We start from the raw sequence: 24984 nt of genomic DNA, 5'->3' as shown, positions 1-24984 counted from the left end.
ACACTTTGAATGTGATAACCTTTGAAGTGACATTTGCAAAGCTTTTCAGGCCAGTTATCCTTACAGGAGCCCAGGGGCTCTTTCTGGGGCTGTAGATGGCTTGGAAGGGCAGGATCAAACCTGGTGAATGGGACGCTTCACGTGCGAGGAGACCTTGAACGCTTAGAGGACACCTTGGGAGAGAAGTACGTGTTTTCCACTAGAAATATCTGAGATACATCTTTTTCCAAGCAGTTTTATGTCTCTCAGATTTCTCAGCTCTATTCGGTAAGTCCTGAAGATAACCCAGAATGTGCATAATTTAGGATATTCAGAAGTGTAAACATCTCTATATGCTTAGGCAATATCCTGAAGGGCAGTTTAATAATGAACTGAATCATAACAAAAAGGTTTGATATTTCTATAATACATATTGTTTAAGTACTCTAAGCTGCTTAGCCTACTAAATGTCAATCTTTCCTAGAGCTGGCCTTTGCTTTCATTCCTTAAGAGACTTGGACATCTTTGCTATCAAATTTCCCATGTCAGTGTGACATCTATTTCATGTACACATTAAATCATGAAAAGGCACTTTTATCTTTGGTGGTGATTTTTAAGAACCTTGCCTTAAATAAAAATTTACATAACGTCAAAAAAAAATTAGCCTTATAGATAGGTAGAGAGATGGATAGAGATAGTTAAAAGTACCACTATATGTACATAAATAGATATATGTATGTCTGTAAAACAGCTCATATATATATACCTACACATATATGTATGGTGTTCTATCTGTTGGCTTGTACCTCCTTTCCTTTCAAGCTCCCAAAGGAAAACTGAGAAAATGACCACTCTACACAGAATTACAAAAAGCATTAAATGTATTTAATCTCTAATTTTCGTGCAGGTATTTTTAGTAAGCTAAGTAATAACTAAAATAAGTGTTTCCTCTCACAGCACACAGTTGTGAAACTTTAATTTATATGTTAATTTTTTAATTAAAGGAAAAAATTATAGACGAGGGCTTAGTTTTCTTAAAAAGTACAGCATAATAGTCTAACATTAGACTAAAGTACAATAGTCGAGAAGTATAACAATCTAAACAGCCTGTCCGAATGCTCCCCTTCCCTGAAGACATCTAGGTAACGCCAAGGCCCAACTCAGTGTTTCCTACCACCTGAGAAACCACCCGAGACAGTTGATTCACGTATCCCAGGGTCACCTTGTCAGAGTCCATAGAAATGCTCCACATTTTGCATTTAGTAACCGTGTCTGCCTCTGTAGGGGACAGATCACGCGGACATTTGTCTTAAACATTTCTTGGTACAGAGGAAACCACAAGACACCGGTTTCAGAGCCCTGCGGTTAACTTGCGCCATAACAGCGATGCCCACAGCCTGGCGCAATCTCTACGGCGCAGGCGCAACGGAAGGTCGACTGGTGGTCACGGCACTTACTGGGGACAACCGACAACCCCTAAGAACGCGTCCGCATGCGCAGTGGACTGGAGACACCACACCATCGTCGCGTGGGTACCAAAGTCTACGTGGCAAACGTGCCGTTGCCTTGACTACTTAAGTAAGCACGAAATTTCTTGGAACTGGGCAGAGATTTTGGGACTCGGACTGTATAAAACGGTACCATCAGTTGCGAGGGGGGGACCCCCCACCACCAAGACACCAATAAGCAAGAGGACCAACGGGACGCTGCTGGAGCCACAGGTGGTGATATCTTCTTTGTCTGTCTCTGTCTGTCTCTGCCTCTCTCCTCCTCTCTTTATCAAATTGCGAAAGACATGTGGCATGGGACTTGTTTGCCTAGCTGAGCTGTCCAGTTAGGTAGTTGCCATCGAGTTATTGCATCTAACCTGACTCCTCGTATTTTGTATTAATAAATAGTTAAACTGGTTGGCTGGTGTCATTTCACCTTAATTCAGTCCAGGGGGATCACGAACTTGGTCGTTGGTCCCAAGGGGAGGGAGGTCATCCTAAACAACTCCTTTCGGGCCCCGACAGCCTCCGAGCAGAATGCTGTTTGAGGTGCCTTGGGCGCTGTAAAGGGGAGCAGAGAGGGGCGAGGAGAGGGGAAGGGAGCGGTGGTGACAGCAGAGGTGGGACATTGTGACCAATGCTGGAAAATAGATGAAGCCAGAAAGAGCATTTTTAGTGTTTTGAGTCTCCTGCTGTTTCTCTACTGCTCAAGGCAGTGATGAGGCTTGAGAATAAAATGGTTTATCACAAGCATCAGAAATACCTTATTTAAAAGTGGCCTGTAACAAGATTTGGGGGTTATGATTCATTCCTCTGGTGTCACAGCAAATGTGTGTCACCTGGCCATGTTTCCAAATGGGTTGAAGAGGCACTGGAGAAAGTCAGTGAATGTGCACATCAGAGAACATTGAAAACTGCCTTAATTTAAAGAGCACAACTTAGCGTTTCCTGCAGGAAACTGCACTTGAAAAGTTTTGATCAACAAGAGTTGCCATTAGAGTTGATCCCAAATTAATTGTATTTTGTTATTAAATATTTCTATTTACATTACTGAGATAACAATCTCGGCTAAGAATTCTGAATTCCCAACTAGCAACTATATCGGACACTTCCATGCTGACAGCTTATGGATTTATAACCTGGTTTACGTTTAGGCTGGGACATATTTTCTCCAATGGACACGTCCCTGCAATATACCTATTGAATGTCTGAACCTAAAGGTAGACTGTAAAATTACTGGGAGAAACCAAATGACCATGCTTTCTTGGGCTTTTCTCTATTAAAACACTATTTCACATGCTAGCTTTTAAAAATCATTTGTAGTCTCCATGTTAAGGTCTATAAACTTCATACTTAACTTTTTATTTCGGCTTTATTCCTGTTCTATGCATTGCCAAATATTGCTTTTGTGTAATTGAAACAGAGCTGTAGTTTGATTATTAAACAGAGGGAAAGTAATTGTCTTCAGCTCTAACAGGGGAAGCAAAGGCTCTCCGTAGAAGAAAACCTTAAATTATGGAAAAGTTGCCTTTTTCAGAGCAGAGCTAGAGAGCAGATGCTGAGGGGGGCCAGCAGCCCCATCGCCAAGGGGTGGCCTTCTGGTTTCACGTGGTGGCTCAGGGATGTGGGTTTGACAAGACATTTTGTAAGGGGGGTGTATGTACTTATTTGCCTTCTCCACCCCTCTTCTCTCTTCTGCCTCCATTTGTACCTCGAAATATTTGCAATTTAAATATCAGCCCTGCTTTGTGGGATACGTCCTCAGCTGTGCTGCAACGCTGACAACTCTGCCCTGCGGTTTAGAGTGGCTTTGCACCTGCAGTGCTGAATTCTTGTGGAAACAAAGCTTGAGAGGTTCAGGCAAAAGAAGGGTATCAGGTGGACTAAGCAGCATGGGTGATTTCCTATTTGAAGCCTAAGAAGAGAGAGAAAACAGCATGTGACACCATAGGGGTACCATTTTTAACCCTAACATCAGTAGAGGACAACGCAGGTTTCTGCCGTAGCCTACAGATGGCCATGAGTCAAGTAACACAACTGATGCTTGCCAGTTGTTGACATTTCTGTGCAGAGGACACTCCTTTTTTATCTGCCACAGTTGCTTAACCCCAAAAATAACTACTTATCTTACAGCGAAAAGAAAAGTTTGAGGTACTTTAAAATGGTGCTAATCTTGAGTTATACAACAGCAAAAAAGTACAGGTGAGACCAGTGGTCTAAGACAGACGAAGGAAAGAGAGGCAGGATTTTATTATATTTCTAATTCTGTTTATCTTTCTAGATTACAAATTGTTGCCCCGTGCTAAGAACAAATCACTGCACCTTCCTTCCCTGTAGAAGCTCATGCCTGATTTTTCTCCAAAACGGGTTTATCTCTCTAGCATTTCTACAACTAGACCATTAGCCTTTGAGCAGATGTCAGATCGTAAGGAACGGCTGCCTGCAGATCAAGTTGCTGCTGCCAACTCTCGCGAGCTTTGTGTCAGAAACAGTTGATTATAATGTCAGTACTGTCCAATTTACGGGCTTAAAGCAGCAGCTGCATACTGCATTTTCCCTGAAGTATTCAAAGATCCTGACTCTTAAAAACTTTGTAGTTCTTGTAATAGAAGTGGGGTAAGTGCTTCTCTATTTACACGTCTCTGTCTGCCAGGATAATTTACAGTTCTGCTTGATTTGCACGGGGATTGTGATCTTTTAAAATGTTACGCTCTGCCCATTTGTTGCTCTCTTGGGAAAACTCACTCTGCTCTGCAAATGGAACGAGTAAGCAAGCGTGTGTATCAGACCTTGGTATTATTCAAGGGAACCTGGGTTAAGTAAATTAAGCTGAGCTAGAAATCACTTATTAATTCAACCATCTTTTCTATTTAAATAGTGATTATATAGTCTTGTGTATAGATTTTTTGGCTGGGTAAAGATTTGCAAGGAGAGGAAATAATCATTGAAATAAATTGTGTTCCCTTGCTGAATAAGAATACAAGAGTATAGTCTGTTTAACTTTTGCTGGAGGAAACTACTACAGAAGAAGCTTTTTAAAGTATGCAAATACACTTTACGATACATCTCTGCTCCGTTAAGGTTGATGAGCTAAAGCAATCTTCTGACCCTTTTACTCTCTTAGTAATAATCAAGTAATGTTTGTTTTGCTCAGTATGCTTTATGTTGTTGAGTTTGTTTTAATGCAGCATTAAGAACCTTATTAAATGCAATATTTGCCATACATTCAAGGTGTAATAATAATCCTCTATCACTTGCTACTTTTGTTAATATTAGCAGAGTAACTTCAGACTAGATGTGTTCTCTCATTCAGTAGTACAAAATTTCTGTGTTTTTCAAGCTTGATCTATTTCAAACTTTTTCTTTAAAATGCCACCTGCTCTTTTGCAGAGCCAATTAAAAAGGTACAGATTTGAATTTCTTGTTAGTTTTTTTTCTTCCTAGAATTCTTGTCTAAAACTTCTTAGGGTCAAATGTTCTGTCTCTGTGTTTTACAATACTACAGTATTTCCTCCTGTCCCATTCCTTTTTAATTAAGAGGAAAGCGCAGAGGGGAATTAATTTTAATTACTGTTTAGATAATAAAAGCTTTAGGAACATTAACATCTCCTGCTTTTCTTAGTGTCATTTTTCTTTTCTTCATAGTGACAATGTTTGAAATCTCTTACTATTTCCAGCTTGTTGTTGTGGTTCAGTCCTGCGTGGCATGTTAGAAGTGAATGTGTAAAAAAAAAGAGTGTCAGTGAAGCAACAGACTTACAGAAAGTGCTCCTCCCATCTCACAGTGCTGTGCATTGGGTACACACATACCCAACTAGATCCCTACTATTCGCATTTCTCACAGCCACCCCAGTTACCTTGGTTGACTGCGAGATAGGGTGAAAGAGTTTAGCCCTGAGCTAATCTTCACAACCCTTTTCTCACCCAGCTCTTAAAAGATTTTATTAGAGGAATGAATGGGAAAAAAAAAAAAAAAAAAAAAAAGACTGGTACATAGAGAGGGGAGTTAAATGGCACTAAAGGATGTGAGCCTCCTGTGTGGGTACCACGGGCTGCTGGAGCAAGCCTCTGCTCACCCAAACTCCTCGGGAGCTGCTGGACCTCATGTGTCATCCAGAGCGCCTACTCACACCTCTAAAGTTTAGCATACATGGGGGCATTTGCAGGTTTCTGTAAGTCAAGCTGGAGGCTAGGTGGAGTGTTAGACCAACTCTGAAGTCTATTGCTCCCATTCACTTTTTTTTTTTAAAAAAAGACAAAAGCATAAATGTTTATGTTTTCTAAAATTTATCTATTTTCTATCTGTTTAGATGACTGCTAAAAATATTGTCTCTGAAGATTCTTCCTTGCTCCTTTGATGCTATCTCCAAGTTAGGAACCTCTTTGCACAAAATCTTCCTTCCCTGCCCCCCCTCCATTTTATTAATTGATTTCCAAGAATACGCAAACAAGCAGGAGGAGCTCAGATTAGGCCACAGCTGTACTTTCCACAGAAATTAGCTTCATTCCTTTCAAGGACACAAGTGCTCCTCATTAACAAAGAATGGCCTGTTTAAAGTGGCAGGACAGAGTACACTATGTACGGCAGGGCAAAGAGCAAAAATAGAAGGAAGCTTTGTTGAGCATTTTCAAATATTTAAGCCATAGAAATGGGTTTATGCAAATAGTCTTATCCTGACTTTTCACTTTCCAGGGGAAGATACTAGGGGGTTTACAGCATTTGAAAAGGTTGGGGTAAATAGTACTACTAGTATGCTTAAATGTGGTACATAATTAGCATGTATAGCCTTAGTTTTAAGATCATATTAACTATCACTTTGAAAAGTTCTCAGGAAACAAAGACCAGGCCATACTTAAATTATTAGGCACCACCTACATCTATTAAAAAATCCTTGGCTTTTTAGCATTTTAATGTTCATTCTAAGTAGTAGAAGTATGACTACTTCTCATGACTATGATGGTTGTAAGCTTGGTTAAGTTGCTTTAGAGAAAAAAAGATCTTGAAAGAAATGCTTCATTTAGGTCTTGGTGTACCTCTGTATGCAATCGCCGAATGGACAGTCAGTTCAGAGGCCCTTCATGTACTTGATTTGTTAAAACACCTTCAGATCTTAAGACACATGAGCAGCACAGTGAAATCACCCAATGCTTTGAGTTCATACCAATGCCATCTCAATGGTTTGCTTCAGCCCAGGCATCTACTGTGACAAAAGCATATAGTTCAAAACTTCTGTAGACCTGGAAATCCTTGGATTAAAATTTGCCTTCAAGCTCCAGTGTTCATGGGATGCATGTTTATGTGTGGAAAAATCTGTGCCTAGTGATGTTTGTTATCACTCTATTGATTTGAGAACATGAATTGCCAAAGTAACCTCTAACAGAATAACGGCTAGTCGGGCATGGCATTTTCCATCACAGATCATAAAACGTCCTGTTCATTGTGCCAGTGGAAATGCACGTGGTTAAGTCATCTGCTAACTGAAGTAGTCCGAGTCTGCTCATATGACTTTACCTCTCCTGGTCTGGCTTCTTCAGTTCTATGTTTTTTTAGTGACAGAGTTTTTCTGAAGCACTGCACCAAATACTAAGTACTAAACACAGTCTTTGCAACACAACTAACTAACAAGAACTTATGGTTAAAGACTGCGGAGCTTTGTGCAGCAGCACCATCTTATTTGCAATGCCCTTGGGATGACCTACACCCTTTTTGGATAAACTGTTTTGGCTCTGGTACTAATATGTTGCAATACTAATTCCAAATTTCTTTTTTCCTGTGTTGCAGGTATCATGATTTGGACAAATGGCACAAGTCTCTATACCAGATTTCTTATGTGGCTTCTTCTCCTGTGTATGTTCATCAGGAAGGTAGTGCCTGAAGATAACATCATTACAACCAAGAAAGGCAGAGTCAGAGGGACGAACCTACAGGTACTGGGGGGAACTGTGACAGCCTTCCTTGGAATACCTTATGGACAGCCACCCATTGGTAGATTGAGATTTCAAAAACCAGAACCTCGTGAGAAGTGGTCAGATGTTTGGGATGCCACAAAACACGCAAACTCTTGCTACCAGCTTATAGATACAACTTACCCAGGATTTCCTGGATCAGAGATGTGGAATCCAAAAACTAACCTAAGTGAAGACTGTTTATACCTTAATGTATGGATTCCTTCTCCCAAACCCAAGAATGCAACTGTCATGGTGTGGATATATGGTGGTGGCTTTGAGAGTGGGTCAACTTCCCTACCGGTCTATGACGGCAAGTTTCTGGCCAGGGTGGAAAGAGTCATTGTAGTTTCCATGAACTACCGGACTGGTGCATTGGGATTTTTGGCTTTGCCAGGAAACCAGGAAGCTCCTGGAAATGCAGGCTTATTTGATCAAAGATTGGCACTTCAGTGGATCCAGGAGAACATAGCAGCATTTGGAGGCAATTCAAAAAGTGTGACTATATTTGGAGAGAGTGCTGGCTCAGCTTCTGTCAGCTACCATATCCTTTCTCCTAAAAGCCATCCTTTATTCACAAGAGCCATCATGCAAAGTGGATCTGCAAATACCCCTTGGGCTGCAATAACAGCATCTGAAGCCAGAAACAGAACAGTGGCTTTAGCTAAACAACTCCAATGTCCCACCAGCAATGAGACAGAGCTAATTCTCTGCCTCCAAGACAAGGACCCAAAGGATATACTGGAGAATGAGAAATTTGTTGTAACATATGACTCTCTTTTACAAATATATTTCTGTCCAACTGTGGATGGAGATTTTCTTGCAGACATGCCAGAAAAGTTGATTGAGAATGGCCTTTTCAAACACACACAGATCTTAGTTGGTGTTAATAAAGATGAAGGATCAGCATTTCTAGCATATGGAGTCCCTGGCTTCAGCAAGGATAGTGATGGCTTGATCAATAAAACAGCATTTGAAGCAGCTTTAACTCAGTCCTTCCCAGAAGCAAGCCAACTTGCAATAGAATCGATCATTTTTCAGTACACAGATTGGGAAAATGAGCAGAAGCCAGAACATTACCGTGATGCCATGGATGACGTTATTGGTGACTACAATATAATATGTCCTGCAATGGAGTTTACCAAAAAATTTGCACAACTAGGACACAATGCGTTCTTTTATTTCTTTGAACATCGATCCTCAAAGCTGCCTTGGCCAGAGTGGATGGGAGTAATGCACGGTTATGAGATCGAATTTGTGTTCGGATTGCCCCTAGAAAGAAGAGTGAATTACACCAAAGCTGAAGAAATCTTAAGCCGGTCCATGTTGAGATACTGGGCAACTTTTGCGAAAACTGGGTAAGTTTATGGTGGAAATTCGTTTGATTGGTCAAATGCTTGTTGTTTCACAGGCGGAAAAAGCTTAACTGTTTTGGTGGTGATTTGAAGGCTGATGAGAATGATGAGGAAGGATTAATTGTTCAGCTATCCAGAATTCCTATTTTAGTTCTGATAAAAACACGGTCTTTGTCAAATAAACTGTTGATGAATAGTTCACTGTATAGGATGAGCTTAAGAAAACAATGTACATCCACCCATAAAAGCAAATGCAAAACATTTTTTTTGCCATGGCAGCACTTGTTACAAAGGCAGGTAATGGTTTCAAGTTTTAGAAATAAAATATTTCAAATTCTGGGAAAGACTTCCACCAGTAGACGTAGGAGCAAAAAGTCCAATTTCCTTTAAGATGTAATTTGCTCAGAACATGCAGGTGTGTAATATGGAGGTATATTATGTTCACATGATGAAGTGATTGGGATTGCAGGATGTTCTTTTCAGAAAGCCTATCTTTCCATGTGTACTGTAAGTATAATCCTGGGTTTCACTGAAGCCGGTGACAAATCCCTTGCTATTTCCATTAGACTCATATTTAAGTGAAATATGTCCTAGCCTGTATAAGAAGCAAATAAGCATATTTCATTTGGATGTTTGAAATGGATTAAATACAACCCCTCATTCAGTCTATTTAGCTGGTGTCCAAGAGAAGTGATAGAGCCCTTGCTCTGCTCGGCAGGGCTATGGGGCAGTCAATGCAATTTTCTGTTTGAAATGAAAACATTTCAGTGTGGTAAGAAAAACAGCCACTACTACAGTCACGTACGATTACTCTCAAGGCTGCAAGCCTGATGCGATAGGGAGGTGTCTTGTCTTCTCAGAAGCTTGGTTTGTGCTCTCTCCTGAGAAAATTATATACATAAAAATCTGTGCCTGTGAGAACGTACAACCAAACACTTAATTCACACTTTAAAAATGTTTAATTAACTTAAATTTTAAAATCCTGCATTAATTTTACTTCCATGGTGGACTTCTCCTTTGATTTGTTAAGGATACTTTGATTTGTAAAGGCTGAAATCAACTTTGGAACAGGATCTAATTATTTTTCTTAATAGATTAGAAATCAGAGGAGACCACTGTGCTCATTTAGTCCATATAAGTTGTACATAAACCAAAACACCGTTAGGACTTAAACATTTCCAGTGATGAAAAATCCAGAACAAATGTTGGTAGGTTGTTCTAAAGCTTAATTGCACTTAAAACGGTTACAGTTATAAAAGGAATTTTTGTGTCTGGTCTGAATTTGCCTATTCTACATTTTGCAGGTGCTATATTTTGTTTGACAATTTCTAAGCTTTATATTATGATTTGTGTTCCATATAGAGATAATTCTAGGCTCTATTCAAACAACCCTTAATCCTTTCTTTGGCTAAATAAACCAGGTTATACTCTTGAGGTTTTCACTATAATGCTTTTTTTCAAGTCTTTAAATAATAACTATGCATCTTCTTTAAAACTGTGATTCATCAACAACTTGTTGAAACTTTCCTTGTTGGAATTCAAGATTGTCATCCCCAAAGAGTCCTAATTACAGCTGTCATCCGTCCCCTCTAGTTCAACCTGATAGTCCCCTGTTTACTCATCCAAGGGAAGTACTATTTGCCTTGACCGTGGTGTTAGGGCAGGAGCTGCTGTGTGCCTGCCCGTGGGCAGCGGCTCTGTACCGTGCCCCAATCCCACAGTCCCAGCTTCGTGCAGTGGTTCTGCTTTGGCTCGGAAAGAAGCTGCGCTTGGTGGCTGGCACCAACCTGCGGGCAGCCCGGCTGCTGCCCGCGCCCTGCGTCGTCCCTTCACGTTACGCTCCAAGGTGAACCAAGAGCTTATTTTTATGTGCATCCTTTTTTTTAACAGATTTGCTTATCCATAGGTGTGATTGATTGTTTGCCCTGATAGTAGGAATATTAATTATGTTAACAAGTTCTATCCCCTTTATACGTTGGAGCCTGTAGTATTTTTTTTTACCATAACTGATGAGCATATTAAAACTCAGAAAATGACTATACAGATAGCTATACTCATCACTGCATAATGTTTTAATACAGGTTTTATTCTTGTAAAATTTAATCTAAAATTTAATTTATGAGCTCTTCCTGCTTCCCTCTTTACTTGGAGCCTGATGACACCACTCCACATGAATTTGGTGGGAAAGACTGTAGCACTGAGAAAAGCATTCCACAGGGGTGTACGTTCTGGAATTGAGCTGTGCGGTTGATTTATCAATGCCAATGATTGATAGATTCCCAAGATGAAGGCTGCACAATAAGGCCAGGTAAAGCTTGGTAACAATTCCTGCATCATGAAGACATGCTATGACAACATTGCTTTGAAGCTGGTGTCGTTAGGCCCTTAGTGGAGAGCAAACTGAGTGAAGGCTCCTTATTACGCACTACAGCTTTACAGCCTGCCCTACAGGAGTTTGCAATCAGGATCTTATACCAGAGATAACGGATCTTTCCATTAAGCAGAACTATTTCTCAGCAGGAAAAGAGAAATTCAGGTCTATATTAGATTTTGCAGAACAATATTTACATTTCTGTGAACTATTGGTTTCTACTGGATTATATATGTATATTTAATTTTTATGTATATATGTATATAATTTTTATGTGTGTGTATATATTGAAAAATCTCAATAACCTGCTGTGCAAAATAGAGTACACTGTCCCTGTCACTGTAGCTAGCTAAAATTAGACAACATAAGGTACGTTCAGGTTTAAGTTTATAGAAGACAAACCCGTCATCTAGTCTTATTATCATTTGCACTATAATTAGATTAGCCTACAGATTGAATTTCAGGTGGTTTCCACAGCAAACAGCAAATAATCCCTCCCTCTGCTTCCACCACAAGTATCGAAAACATCACTATTATTGTAAGCAATACAATCATGCAATTTATGTACCAGTAAAAGATCAGATCAGCATTAACCCATTGTGTGACACTTTCTCATCATCCAGAACACAGACCCCTAAGGCTCTCTAACACATTATTCATAGTGTACAATGAGTGGGGAAATAATTAAAGTTGTTAATAATTCCAAAAGCAATAGGTGATTCTTGTTTTCCTGGCACCTTTGAGCACACAGTAAACATTTATGAAGAACTGGGAAAGCCCCGTTTGATGTGATGTTTATAGTAAACTCTGGCATAACGAAAGGGCAAACATCTGAGGGGAAAATTACTTTACCATTGATGTCTCCAGTAGATGAGGAGAAAATGAAGCAAAAAGATGAAAATCAGAAATATTGTACAGCACAACATTTAGTGAGGGCGTTTGACCTAATATTCTAATGTGCAGAAGTACAAAAGCACAAGGGAGGGAAAAGCAGCCTGCAGAGGAAAGGAGATAAGGTAGAGTCAACAAAAGCTGAAAGAAATCAGGTTTCTCCTGGTACTTGCTGGTTGGGAGGGACCGAGAGGCAGCTCAGCTCACCACACGCAGAGCTGTTTCTCACAAGGGGTATTCAAGCCCATACTTTGACCCTAATGATCTCTGGTTTTCATTCTCATGTGAGCGCTAGGAATAAAAATGGTGATATGAAAAGTCAAAGGTATGCCCTGTAGGAGAATTTTTTGTTTCTTAGAAATATCTAATGTCATGTAAGAACAAAAGAAAAGATGTTAGGGAGAAAAAGAGAAGTGACTCCTTCAAAGGATCCCAAGAGTGTATGTGAAATTCTTGATTTCTACATTTCTCAATAAACAAAAGGAGACTATCAGCCAGCCCAAGAGTTTCCCACTCAACCACCACCCCCATCAATAGCTGATGCAATTTTCCAAGTCTCTAGGCACTTCTTATTTCACATCCTTGCTAAAAATAAATATCAGTGATAACTGACCATTTTTGCTGGAAAATTAACAGGGAAAAAGATTTTCTATTTTTGAATATGAATAGGGAATGGGTAGTGTAGATGATTCAGTAGGAGATGGGAACAGACGTTTCACCTGTGAGGCTTGAAGTTAGATGCTGGTGTTATACACCAATATCTCTCTTCAGTACCCAAGAGAATAGTGTCATTTTTAGGAATCTGCCACATATTTACATGGTCTGTAACATCTGTGAAGACCCTGCTGAAACAGTCGTCTTTGACAATAAACCACTGCTTTTCAATCGTGAGATTCCCTGCAGATTCATTATCCAGAACAGGATTCGGTGGCATGGGAACCCCTGCGAACTATGGCTACTGTCTCTACCTCTGTTACTGCAAGTAGGGACAGGCTGCTAACCACTGTCTGCAGTATTTACCCATATAAATAATGTTACTTCATATCACATAGTCTGAGAAGAATGAAAAAAAAATAAAGCAAATTACCTCGTGGGTCTGACTGTTCAAGCAGTTAACATGGAGTAGTTTGAAGAAAGGACAGACTGGATGGCCCATAAGATTCCTGGCAGTGATGTTCAGGATCAGCCCTTTGGATTATTTCTAGCTAATGCTAGTCCTGATGCTCATAGATAGACTACAGGACACAGGTAAGCACCTACCATGGAGCTGTGGCTAAGCAGACTGACAGTGTGGGTAACATACCCTCCAGTTATACTCTTGCAGCATCTCTTCCCCACAAAAATATGCTTATGATTTATTTCAAGAGCAGATCTAAGTAATGAGCGGTACAGATTATCTGTTAGACTCTTGCAAAGATGTGCTACACATGGAGAAAAATACCATGCTCTGCTTCACGGTGTTTAGAAGAGCATCACTCCAGTAATTAGTCTTGTCTTCTGTGAGACATGGAGCCAGTTCCTGCCCTTCCCGGCATGGCTGAAGTGCCTCTGCCCTCCAGTCCTGGGCATTCCCAGTCTCCCCGGTGTACTGGTAGCTGAAGTCTACTGGCAGCTGAACACTTGTATCTTCCAATGACCTTTTCACATTAAAATTGGATTCAATGTACTGAGGGAGAAAGTGCATAGGTAGGAATGTCCTGGCTGAACAGTGTGAAGTCAGTCTTGAGGTGGATACTGATGTCCGTTAAGGTGCAAAGAAAGATAACTATTACTAAACTGCCAATAAATTCCTAGGATTGGAAGACAAAAGCTTCCAGGTGCGCCAATTCCTTTTCCGTCACCTGAACTCCTCTGCTGTGTCATTATCACTACAATTTTTAATGACTGAACTTTCAGTATCAAATAAGGTTGACCAAGTAACCCAGCCTTTCCTAGTGCTATTAGCATAATTCCATAAAATACTTTCTTTTTGCATGTATTTGAGCCTTGAAAGAACAACTTTGTCATCACACCCTCAAAAGTCTCTGTTCTACCAGCCAGGGAAGAAAAAAGGTTATCGCTGGTGCTGTCTGAATAAATCAAGTATAATAAAATATTGGGGTTATAGGAAAGAACAGATACCAAAATCAATCTCCTTGATTTATATTTTGATTTAAAATTCTTCCATTTACCCCGACCCAGGGTCTTCTCAGTGGATTCTTATATTTAAGAATATCAGCAGCTGAATATCAATTAGTAGCCTTAAAATCATTTAATAAAATGCCAGACATCATCAAAATTAGGCAAGCAAAGAGAAGTGGCCAAACTGCATTCAGCAGAAAACCATGGTGTGATATCATATGGAAGGGGCTGCATCAGGCTTAGTATGGTTATGTTTGTGTATAGGTAAAGTTCTTTTTAACAATATTAAGTTAGTTTTCAGTGGCCTTCTCCTGAATGCTTTCTGGCACACTTTATTTTAAGTGATGTCCATGGTGGAAGAATTTAAATTTCTCTTTCTAAACACTTTTAAAATTCATTTCTCTGCTGCACTTTTGTTATTCTTCAGAAAGCTTTTGAAAGTAAGCAAGTGACACTAACAGGTACTATCAATCATAAGCAGCAGAATGCTCTGCTAACTCTAGTAAAAGGAAGTTTTATTTATCATGAAAAAATATATGGCATCCCAAATAAGTGGTTGCTAGGTTATGCCTTTTGCATTACTTTATTCATCAGATTTGGTAACTGTATTCTTTAGACATGAGTGACGTAAAGTGACAAGGAGACAGACAAATCAGATGAGATGAAAACTCAAACAAGAATGTAGTGGAACATACAAAGATAATATTTTTAAGGCTTTGTGAAAAATGTTTCGGATAAAAGGAAACTGGCAAAACTTGTCTCGCTGCCAGTTTTACAACCGCTGAAACAAATCTTTGCAGCTTTTTCTATAAAGTGAAGTCTTTGAAATATTTCCTCCTATGTTTTAGGGGAATTTGTGAGGCTTTGATTGTCCCACTAAAGCTCTGAAGCACTTTGCCTGGTTATTATTGCCTTTCCCTGATGTTCCACTGGTAGACATATAATAAATTTCAGTGCTTTTGTTACCAACTTATCACAACATGTTTATAGAGAGTCGTTTCAGAACTGTGAGAACAAAAACAACAGCCTCATATAGAGTCCAGACAGCAGATTGAACTGGGGACCTATATACTCTATGTATGGAAAGGAATGAATATACCGGGGAAAAAAAAGAAAATAAAAAACTCCAACCACTTTTAATTTTCTAATACTTCAGAAACTAGGAAGTTTTACGTACCACTAAGCCATTTCATGGTAAGAAATTTCCTGTGGGTTGTATTTCTTCCTGAGATGAGCCCATGTTCACAGGGACAGAGGCAGGTGCCTGGGTTGGAGCCACTCAGCCGAGACGTGGTGCTGGTCCCCAGTGGGTCTTCAAACACACCGGAGCTGTCGCTCAGCGGGACCAAGGGAGGTTTTCTCTGAGGCTGCTGCTTCTGGCACCTCACATTTATCTAGAATAAGTCATCTGTCATCTTAACTAGTGATTTGACTGGTTCAGGTCAAGAATCCAGAACAGAAGATTTCTGAGTGTGAGGTAAAAGCTGAAGGAGTATAAATGAAGCATGAGAGGTTTCTAAAAATACAAAAACATATATGGAAAGGAAGGTCTTCCCTTCCCATGTTAGGGAAAAACAAAGCTTTAATTTTGACCCAAAAGGGCACATGCATTCTCACACTCGCTGTCTTTCACTGGAATCACCTCTGAGCCATGAACAAAATTGTAGAAATCATAGCCATGAACAAAAATAAGGTCAAATTTTAGGAAACTTACTCCTATTTCTCCACCTTTACTTTTGGGTTTTAGGTTCTTAAAAATGACTCGTCATCTTTCCAGGGTCCATACATATTGTTATACTCAGAAGCAGTAATGGAAACATCTTTTTAGTAATCTACTTGGAAATAGTGCATCATGGAAAAAATCAGTAACTAGAGACGTGCATTTGGCAGTCATCTCTCTCTTTCTGGCTTGCAAGCTGATAAGCTGTCATTGAATTTCAAAATTGAAAACAGGAGTATTTGATTCAGTCATCTTTTGAAAATAGGTCTGGGATACAAATTGTTTAGATTGGTTTAATATTATTACAAATATTGCAAAATTACAAGAAGTCGTCTTGTTACTTTTCCTATGTACAGCAAATGCAATTCCATCCATACAGGTTTTATTCTCTACAACAGATGAGTCAAACTATTATTTTCAAACATAAGATGAGAACATCTATTAAGGAAATGTCTAAATATTTTAGGATTAATTGAGTGAGACATAAAACTAAAACCTAACTATAATGCAAAGTTTTACCTTGAATATAACAGTGGCAATGCTTTCTAGAAAAGGGTAAGCTCTAATACAGTCATCAAAGGCTGTGGGATTAAAACCACCAGTGATAACGCACTGTCCTGTGACCGAGCGAGGGGAACTCCGTGTGTCTGCAGTTGGAGACAGAGACACGCAAACATGCACGCACAGGCACAAGAAAAGAAATGGTAAAGTGGCTCTCTGAGGTGGGTTTTTGTAGAGCTATGCTGTCTTTGGCTGACCGTGTAAAAGAAGAGAGAGAAATATCTGGGATGTGGCTCTACCTATTCTCATGACAGATCCTGTACTGGACACAGTTCCCGGCTCTGCCAAGAACCCAGCAAAGAGCCTACACTGATACATTTTGGGGAAAGGAGAGAAATAAAGAGATACAGCTGTTCCAAGAGTTGAAATAAAATCGTGGTATGATTGCTACCTCAAATTTGGGAGTGGGAATAAGAAGCTTGGATGGAAATAGTCTAGGGTTTGATGGAAAGTACATGAGTAAGAAAGATGGGAAAACAAGACAGGGAGATGCTAACTGATGCACGATGCTAGGTGAACAAGAAAAGACATAAAGAAGAGAGAAAGAACAAAAAGAAATGGAAAGATAAAAGAAGAAAATGTCTGAGACTTGCTAACCATTTTGGGGAGTGAAAGAGTCTGTGAACAGTGAAATGAAGGAAATGCATGCGTGAACTTATTATGAGTTATGTGTAAGGCAGGTTCACGTATAAGAGCAAAACACTTCAGAGACAATCTAGGATCGGGGTTGCTTTCCCTATATCATAACTTTCGCAGGCATGTAAACACACGGTTGCAAAAGTCACTGTGAAATTCTAGTTAGTGTTCACCCACAGTTAATCCTCTTTTTAGGGGCACTCTTCTGTGCTGCTTTTCTGCAGCTTAGTCCTTGTTTCATCATCAAAAGGCAGAAATTGAAGTTTAAAAGGTCTGCAAACCCCATTTTTCTGGGTGGTTCTGGAACACTAATCTGAAGTCCTACTGAGAAATTTCACACGAGGAACGGAAACCTTTCGGTATGCGTTTTAATTTACTCCTCAATGCAAGAGATTGGCTTGTTTCAGGGAGGTGGCAAAGGGGAGAAAAGAGGAAATGAGGAGCAGCAGAGGTTACCTAACACCATATTTTTGAAGGTAGCTCAATATGGTGTTTAATTTTTTTTCAATCAGCTGCAAGAGAAGTCAGTTGTGGGTAAATGTAGTTAGCAATTTAGTCACAGGATTTGTGAGATTCTGCCCCCACCAATGTAGAAGCTGCATAAGTAGAAATCAGGCATTTCATGCTTACAGTTAGTGATGTTACACAATTATATGCTAGCGCAGATATAAAATTAAAAGCTGCCATCGTCTGCTTTCTCAGACATCTCTGGCCGCCATCTGTGTTCTCTACCTTTCCTTGAGGGAACATAAGACAACTTCCTAATTTCATAAAATACAAACTCTAGAGTGTTGCCTCAAATTTACACCAGAGAGATCCTTTTTCTACTGGAACTGCTGTTCAAATACTGTGGGTTTTATTTTAACTAATGAAGTTTTAAATATCTGCTTCTCATGAATGTTATTCACCATGGTGTTCTCAAGGAGTAACCTCCAAGTGAATTTTCTATACAACTGGATATGCTTAGAGGTTTAACAGTTGTTTTTTCCTAGTTATGAAGTAGTCTGCATACTATAATTTCCACAAAAGCCCTCTCAGTTTTGAAAGAGAAGGACTTTGAATAGGCTCAGATATCCTCTCCTCTTTACATACTATTTCTTCTCGAGAGCATGCCTTTCATGACTCTCAGTCCAAATGTTGGTATTTGGAGATCTCCCTCTTGGTGTAGTTCAAATCAGATTCAGAGGATGTTATAATGCTGGGACATATTTGAATGTGTTTATCAAAGAAAGTTACATGTAACTTCCACTTGTAAATGTCAAACCTACAATGAATTTATAACAGAGATAAGAAAAGAATCGTTTTTATTATTATCTATTTTTAAATATCTTTTGGGGGGGTTATGAACACTATAGCTTCTCATTTACACTTCCCATAATAAAGTATCAGTGGTTTCAGATGAAGTAATAACACATATACATGCTACTGAAAGCTACCTAATGGTTACATTTATAGGACTGCTCAAATTGACCTAGATTACCTAGTAGCTGAAGTTTGTGACTCATGCTCTTCCTACCATTCACAGAAATAAAACAGTGGCAGTAATGGAAAATATCAAGAAAAATGCTACTGTGATGAAGTCCATCAGGACACAATGAATCTAGATGATTTTATTTGGTGCAGGGCTATGTAGAGCATCCATCTTGAAAAGAAATCATGATTAGGGCAACTACAATTGAAAACAATTCTTAAATACTATATCCTAGTATAGTATCTACTACACAGTCTGTATTGAAAATTCGGTCTCTAGAGATAAGGAAAGCATTGAATCCATTTATCTAACAATTTCTGAGTGTCTGGGATGAACTCTATTAATGGAAGAGAAAGCAAGAGATGGAAACAGCAGTCATATAAACATGAGTACAGTATTCACTCTTTCTCACAACCAACTGGGCTGACAAATTTTACCAAAGCCACTGAGAATTTAAAACACGGTATTAATAGTTCCATGGCAATGAAAACATTTTTCTCTCCCTTTACACACTGTCTTTAGGTTTGTCCCAGGGAGCAATTCTGGTTAAGGTACTACGTAAGTTTGTGTTTTTCCAGGTCATGAGAAGGAGAAGCGAGGTTGTAGAGGAGATAAGACAGTTTCAGAGGATGAGTAAAAGGGCAAGTGCCATGTGCCTTCCTGTCTACTTATTCTTTTACTTACCTTCTATGGAAATTACTTCCTCCTCCATGGTCTCAATAGAGTTCAGCACCTCCTTCCATTTCCAAATAGCCCTCTTCAACCTCTACAAGTAAGACTAAAAACTATAGTTTCATTTGATTTCTTGCTGCAGCCAAGAGTGTAAAAAAGATAACAGCTTTGAAAAGTGGTCCTTGAAACCTAAAATTGATGCCATACAAAAGGGCATAAGGATCTTACAAAATACTTTACAGGAACATGAAAAAAAAAAAAAGGCAAAAATATTCCTTTAGAATAAAGAAGGACTAAGCCATAGTGTTGCCTCTCTCATGTCTATTCAAAAGTGATGTAAATACAAACTGTGAATATTCACACCAGAACCTGGAGTCCTGGAGGAGGTGTGAAATCATCATTGTGAATGCTGTCCACAGGAGAGAAGCTTCTTTTGTAAACAGCTACAGGTATTTCTCCAGCTGGGACCTGATGCAAAGCTTTTGAAGTCAACCAATCTGTTCCATTTGTTTGGGTTTGGATCAGCCCCTAACTAGTAATGTGATTCACCTCAAAAAGTGCTGGACTGGTCTTCAAACACCATGCAAAATAACTCATCAGATGCAAGGCATATTAAGCAGGAGGAGTGTAATACTTTTGAAAATTCTTTACTGCTTTATCACAATACATAATCCAAACATGTAAATGACTACAACTATATGTTGTAAGTATGTTATATTAGACACTTGTCACACTGAGCTTAGTGTGACTGAGCATCACACTGAGTGATGAGTATTTCTTAAAACAAGACAGGATAAAACATATTTTTGGTGGTTTAAAATTATCTCCAGATTAATGTCAAAGTGTCACCCATTTCCCTGAACTCAATTTAACTTCAAATCTTTTGTCTTCTTGAAGTCATACCATTAAGCTAAAGCTTATTCACTGGTTTGGGGTTGTTTGGTTTCTTTTTTTTATTTTTCTTTTCCTCTTGCCAATCACTCTTCTCACTGTGGCAGCCTCCACCATCGCAGGCTCTATCCATTTTCAGAGCCTGCTTTCTTTTCTTTGGCCAGAAATAATGGTCTGTAATGAGAAAGCTGTGAGATTCAGCATGGTCTCAGTCTCTTCTTTACACTTTCATCCAAACTGTGCAGATCATGCATGTATTTGGGATGTACCGCCTGAGATACTGAGGGATCTGTGACTGTCAGGACTTTAGGACTGTAGTGCAGATTTGCTGAGAGGACAGGAGACATGGATCTGATAGTCCTCAGTCAGAGGGACCCAGAGGATATTGGGACAACGCTGTTCTCATTTAAATCAATGTGGATGTTCTTTATTAATTAGAGCTAAATTTAGAGAAAGGTCTGGTCATGTTTAACTTTACCAGTTGCTCAGGAAAAGACATTTTAACTAGCTTTCAAGTTTCTAGGGCTAGTGACTCTTAGACAGAATGGTGCGACCGCTGTTCCAGACCTTGTATGATGATCGCATCTCCTCATATCCTATAAAGATAGTGGAGTTTGGGGCAGGGGTTCCTGAAATAGCACCAAGCTTTGCTGGAACATTTTCACAGTAGAAGAGACCTACGTGCAGGAGTGCCAGCATGGGCCCAGGAGGTTAGAAATACACAGCCGGGGTCTGAAGGGCTCATTAGCTCTGGCTCGGCTGACCTGGCTCATTATTACTCCTGATACCAGAGCAGACTCCAATCCAGGAGCCAGGGATTTGAGGCACTGAGTTCCTAAATGCATTGCAAGCATGCCGAAAGAGCTAAGGCAGAACATCCTGGATCTAAATTTCTCAAATACTCTATTATTTATGGCCAATACCTTAAGATGTACCTTGTCAGTACCTTATATATAGCAGGAATTCACAAATAAGTACCAAAACATGCACAAGCAAGAATCATTTCAAATTGATCGGTGCTTCATGAGGCTGTTTTGAGCAGAACACAATAAGACCAAAAAAGAAGCAACAGCTTGTTGCTTCATTTCCTGAAACTGATATCGGTTGTAATAGTGCATACCATGATAATTTATAGTTTAAGACATTTAAACACGCAATTGCTGTCACCAAGCTGGAATCTGGAAGGAATATCCTGAGCTATATTTAGCCTGTGAAGGTGTAAGAAAGCCTAGCTGCAAAGGTCCTTCTCCAATTTCTGTCAGTTAAAAAGTATGCCAGCTGGATCCTACAGGTTTCTTCAAGGATCAGCAGAAGAAATAATATTTACCTACGATATAACTTGCAAAGCAGTTTCCTTTTGCTGTGGCTCAGGGGCACTTTATAGTCACTAAAGTCGCACATGTGATCTGTGAGTGAGAACTGAGCACAACAGAATACAATGAACTTCCCGTAAACAGCTGCTTAAGAAAAGTGATTTGAAGGATTCAAATCTGCAACCTCTCTCAGACTTGTAGTACTCAATCATATGAGTCCTTTCATTTATTACAGTGGGAATCTGAGTAAGGCTCAAATGTCACAGAATCAGGACTAACGAATTTTGCATCTTATTAAAGAACAAATAAATAAGAAAGGTTTAATTACTACAGATTTTCAGAAACTGGTTACTATTTTCTTGTGAGAATTAAATTCTAATAAATAAAACAATGTTTTCAAACACAACCAATTTTTTTTTTTTTTTTCTAAGTTCACCAGTTCTTCATAGTGCCACAGAAGCACAGGCCTGATACCTTGAGAATGCTGATGCCACGAGGCTGCAAGGAAGCTTAGTGTGTGAAACAGATAATCATGGGTGCTTTCCAGTCACCCAGTGTTGCGCAGGCTGACAATACCCCTGTCTGTGTTGTCACCTTTCAGTATGGCAGTTTTTAGAGCTTGTGTATTATAAATGGCACCACTCACCCTTTTCAGCTAATAGATTAGATAGCTGCTGTTTTTCCCATTAGGCTAAGAAGATGAAAACCTTAAGAGAATATTTTAAAATAAAATATTAAGTGTGGTAGTGCATTTGTACGGAGGGTCCATCAGTTCAATAGATATTGATGGTTAGTGATCAGCTGATATTAAGGAATACTCTGAAGAGCTCTATCAATTAAATAAACACTAGCAAGGTAACTTGTTATGCAATGTCACATATAAAGAGCACCAACCGGTAGCAATAGTGACATCAAAAGTAATATATGTATTTGTGAAGTGATAGCGTGCCAGCTTTCCAATTCACTTATTTAGGGGTGGCACTTCCCCCCTTGCTTGTTATCCCAAATGGACCAACTCACAAACTTTGGATAATGGACAGAAAAGTGCCCTTGTCATCCTGTCTTTGCTTTTGTAGTTTCTAATAACAAAAAAACTCAGAGTGTACAGTTTAATGTAAAATATTTTGGCATAATGTAAAGATTTTATCCAGGAAGTACATCAAATCATTTTAGTAAGTGGTAGACAATTAGTTGACTGGGGAAAATGTTCTGGATAACTGTCTGAATTAAAAATAAATAAATAAATAAGTTCTTTATACTGAATCTTACATAGGTGGACCCAACTGATGGTGATATTGCATCAGATGCAATCTACGCAGCAAGAGCCTTTCAGATTTATACAGCTCTCAGTCTCTGAATGGAAAGATTATACAGTAATTATAGCTTCTGGGGATGTTTTTACAGTTAACATTTCTTTTTTTACAGGTATTACAGGTATTTCTTCGATCTTTCCCTTGCTAACTTTTCTAAGGAAAGTTTCCAGGACAGGTTCATTTTTGTTGTTCCAATAGTTAGGACTGCTCCTCAGGTTAAGGACTTTGAGTCTTCAACCACACAGCCCTCTCCGGTGTCTACTTAACAGTGAGTCATCTGAAACTAATAGCCTGGTATGAAGAAACCGGCATTAAGCCAAATTGTTTGAGGGTTTGAGAAGATTCAACCAGTAGTTAACAGTAAAATCTGCTCTTCTTTTTAATAGGACTGGGCTGGAAAGTATCTGTTAAGCTCTCAGTCGTACCATCCAAGCAAAGCCTTACACAAACATGCACTGTCACCGCACTGTCATCCCCCTGGGGACCATGCCACCGCCCAAAATTGATATTAACCTGGCAGTTGTTGTGTTGTGACGAGAAAACGAACATAGGTATAAATATCATGCATCGTGGCCTTTAGAAATTATGTGAGACATCTGGATACGTTTGCCTGACTAATGCCACAAACACTTCCCGCCCCTCTGCAGCGAGTGGTGCTCCGGAGGGCTGATGCTCCTCATCAGCTCTCCTGCTAATTAGGAGCGCCCTTCTGTCCAAGTGGAGAAGAGGGAAAACAACAAAATGTTTTCTTCCGGGGGGGGAAGGGAGGGAAAAAAAAAAAAAAGGTTCATCCATTTGGATTAGATAAATAAATATATTTTGACTGGGCATGTTGTTCAGTGCCAGCATGATTAATGGTGTTCTACATGACACAACCACTAATAAAGCAATTGTAAAATTGCGATAAATTTTTAAGATGCAAATCTTGTGGCCTTTCCTCAAAACATATGCTATCCCTGTTGTGCCTCCTCTGAAGTCAACGTGATCGCTCGTAGGTTGAGGCATCAGCAGGAAGGACTCAGGCTTCAGCCGAACTGCAGAAAGAAGCACAAAAGGCTGACATAGCCCATCCCTTGGAGGAGCAAAGAGTTGGAGGGCAGAGCTTTGATGGGGACCCTTCACATGATGATGTTACTCAGGAGCCTTTACCATCCTGTCATTTTTTAAACCTACCTGTAGTTTCATTAAAGCAAGCAGGCATGTTTACCTGTGGTGCAGTGACAGCTTAGTCTGTGCTATCGGTTATTAGTTTGGCATCTTTGTTTCTGTTGTATACCACATAACTCTGCTTCCAACCCCTTATTCGCCAAGATCAACTGTTGATACTATAGCCCAGTTGATGCCTTCTCACCCTTTTGTTCATTTTTCCTTAATCTTGGATTTCTCTGCCCTGTGCTATCTTACTCCCTTTCACCTGGCAGAAAACGTAGATAGGATACAACACAACCAAAATTTACAATGCCCCAGAAAAAGCGGTTCATTATGTATTTCTACAATCACAAACTCAAAGCACTTTGATAACTACGTTCACTCCTATCGGGTTTTATACCTGTGCTGGGCTGCTGCACAAGTGTTTGCAGGGCTGCAAACCACACCGTGCTGCTGGTAGCCTTCACGTGGCTGCTCCAAAGCCACCTCGGGGACAACCGCGTGAGCTTCAGCAGCTCCCTTTCTTCGCAGCGTAGACACACGCAGAAACGTCCCTCGCTGCCAGAGCTACCCCTGGGGTCAAACATTTACAGCATGCTTCTTATTTGATGCCGAGCTGACTATTTCCATAATTCTTAAAGGCTTTGTAATGCAACTGTAGAAAATGTGCAAGAGATGGGTTATTGTTGCTGTTGCATTCGCTCTGAGGCCGTTCCCCCTCTCCTTATCTTGTGCCCATGGTAACACACTGTAAAATGCCATCCCATGAAAAACAGCTGATTGCCAGTACTGCCTGACAGCTACAAGGAATCATGAAAGCTAATAAAAATGATTCACATTCACTCTCTCCTCCCTTTAAACCAGCTGTTTAAAGGAAAAGAGGGCCAAATTGAAAATGAGCATCAGCGGTTACAACCCCGGGTGAAGTCAATAAAGTCGCACCTAGGAGGAACAGCTCTCCATTTGATTTCAATTCTTACTGCACAGGGGAAGCAGAGGGTGCCGCAGCATTATCATAACTTTTCATTAATCTCAGTGGGCAACCCGTTCAGCTAACGAGACCCATGCCAGCAGAACGCCAGTCTGGCGATAGCCTGCAGAAGGC

The 24984-nt window shown here is 39.8% G+C and overlaps 1 protein-coding gene across 5 annotated transcripts in view; it reads left to right on the top strand.

Annotated features, from left to right (window-relative positions):
* Positions 1-1588: 1588 nt before the first annotated feature.
* BCHE (butyrylcholinesterase) overlaps positions 1589-24984 on the top strand; it is a 46157-nt gene continuing 22761 nt past the window's right edge. For 3 of the 5 annotated variants that reach the window (XM_030028635.2, XM_030028634.2, XM_030028636.2), the window contains exons 1-2: positions 3908-4085; positions 7252-8773. In XM_030028635.2, the coding sequence (XP_029884495.1) occupies positions 7257-8773 (1517 nt within the window). In that variant the 5' untranslated portion in view covers positions 3908-4085; positions 7252-7256. Of the gene's footprint in view, positions 1701-3891; positions 4086-7251; positions 8774-24984 lie in introns of those variants that run through there. The other 2 variants (XM_030028633.2, XM_030028637.2) reach the window with 2 other exon arrangements.

The sequence above is a fragment of the Aquila chrysaetos genome, chromosome 10 (genome assembly GCF_900496995.4).
Source record: "Aquila chrysaetos chrysaetos chromosome 10, bAquChr1.4, whole genome shotgun sequence".
Lineage (NCBI taxonomy): Eukaryota > Metazoa > Chordata > Aves > Accipitriformes > Accipitridae > Aquila > Aquila chrysaetos.
Note: the sequence above shows the minus strand (reverse complement) of the source record. Positions and strands in the feature narration are given on the sequence as shown.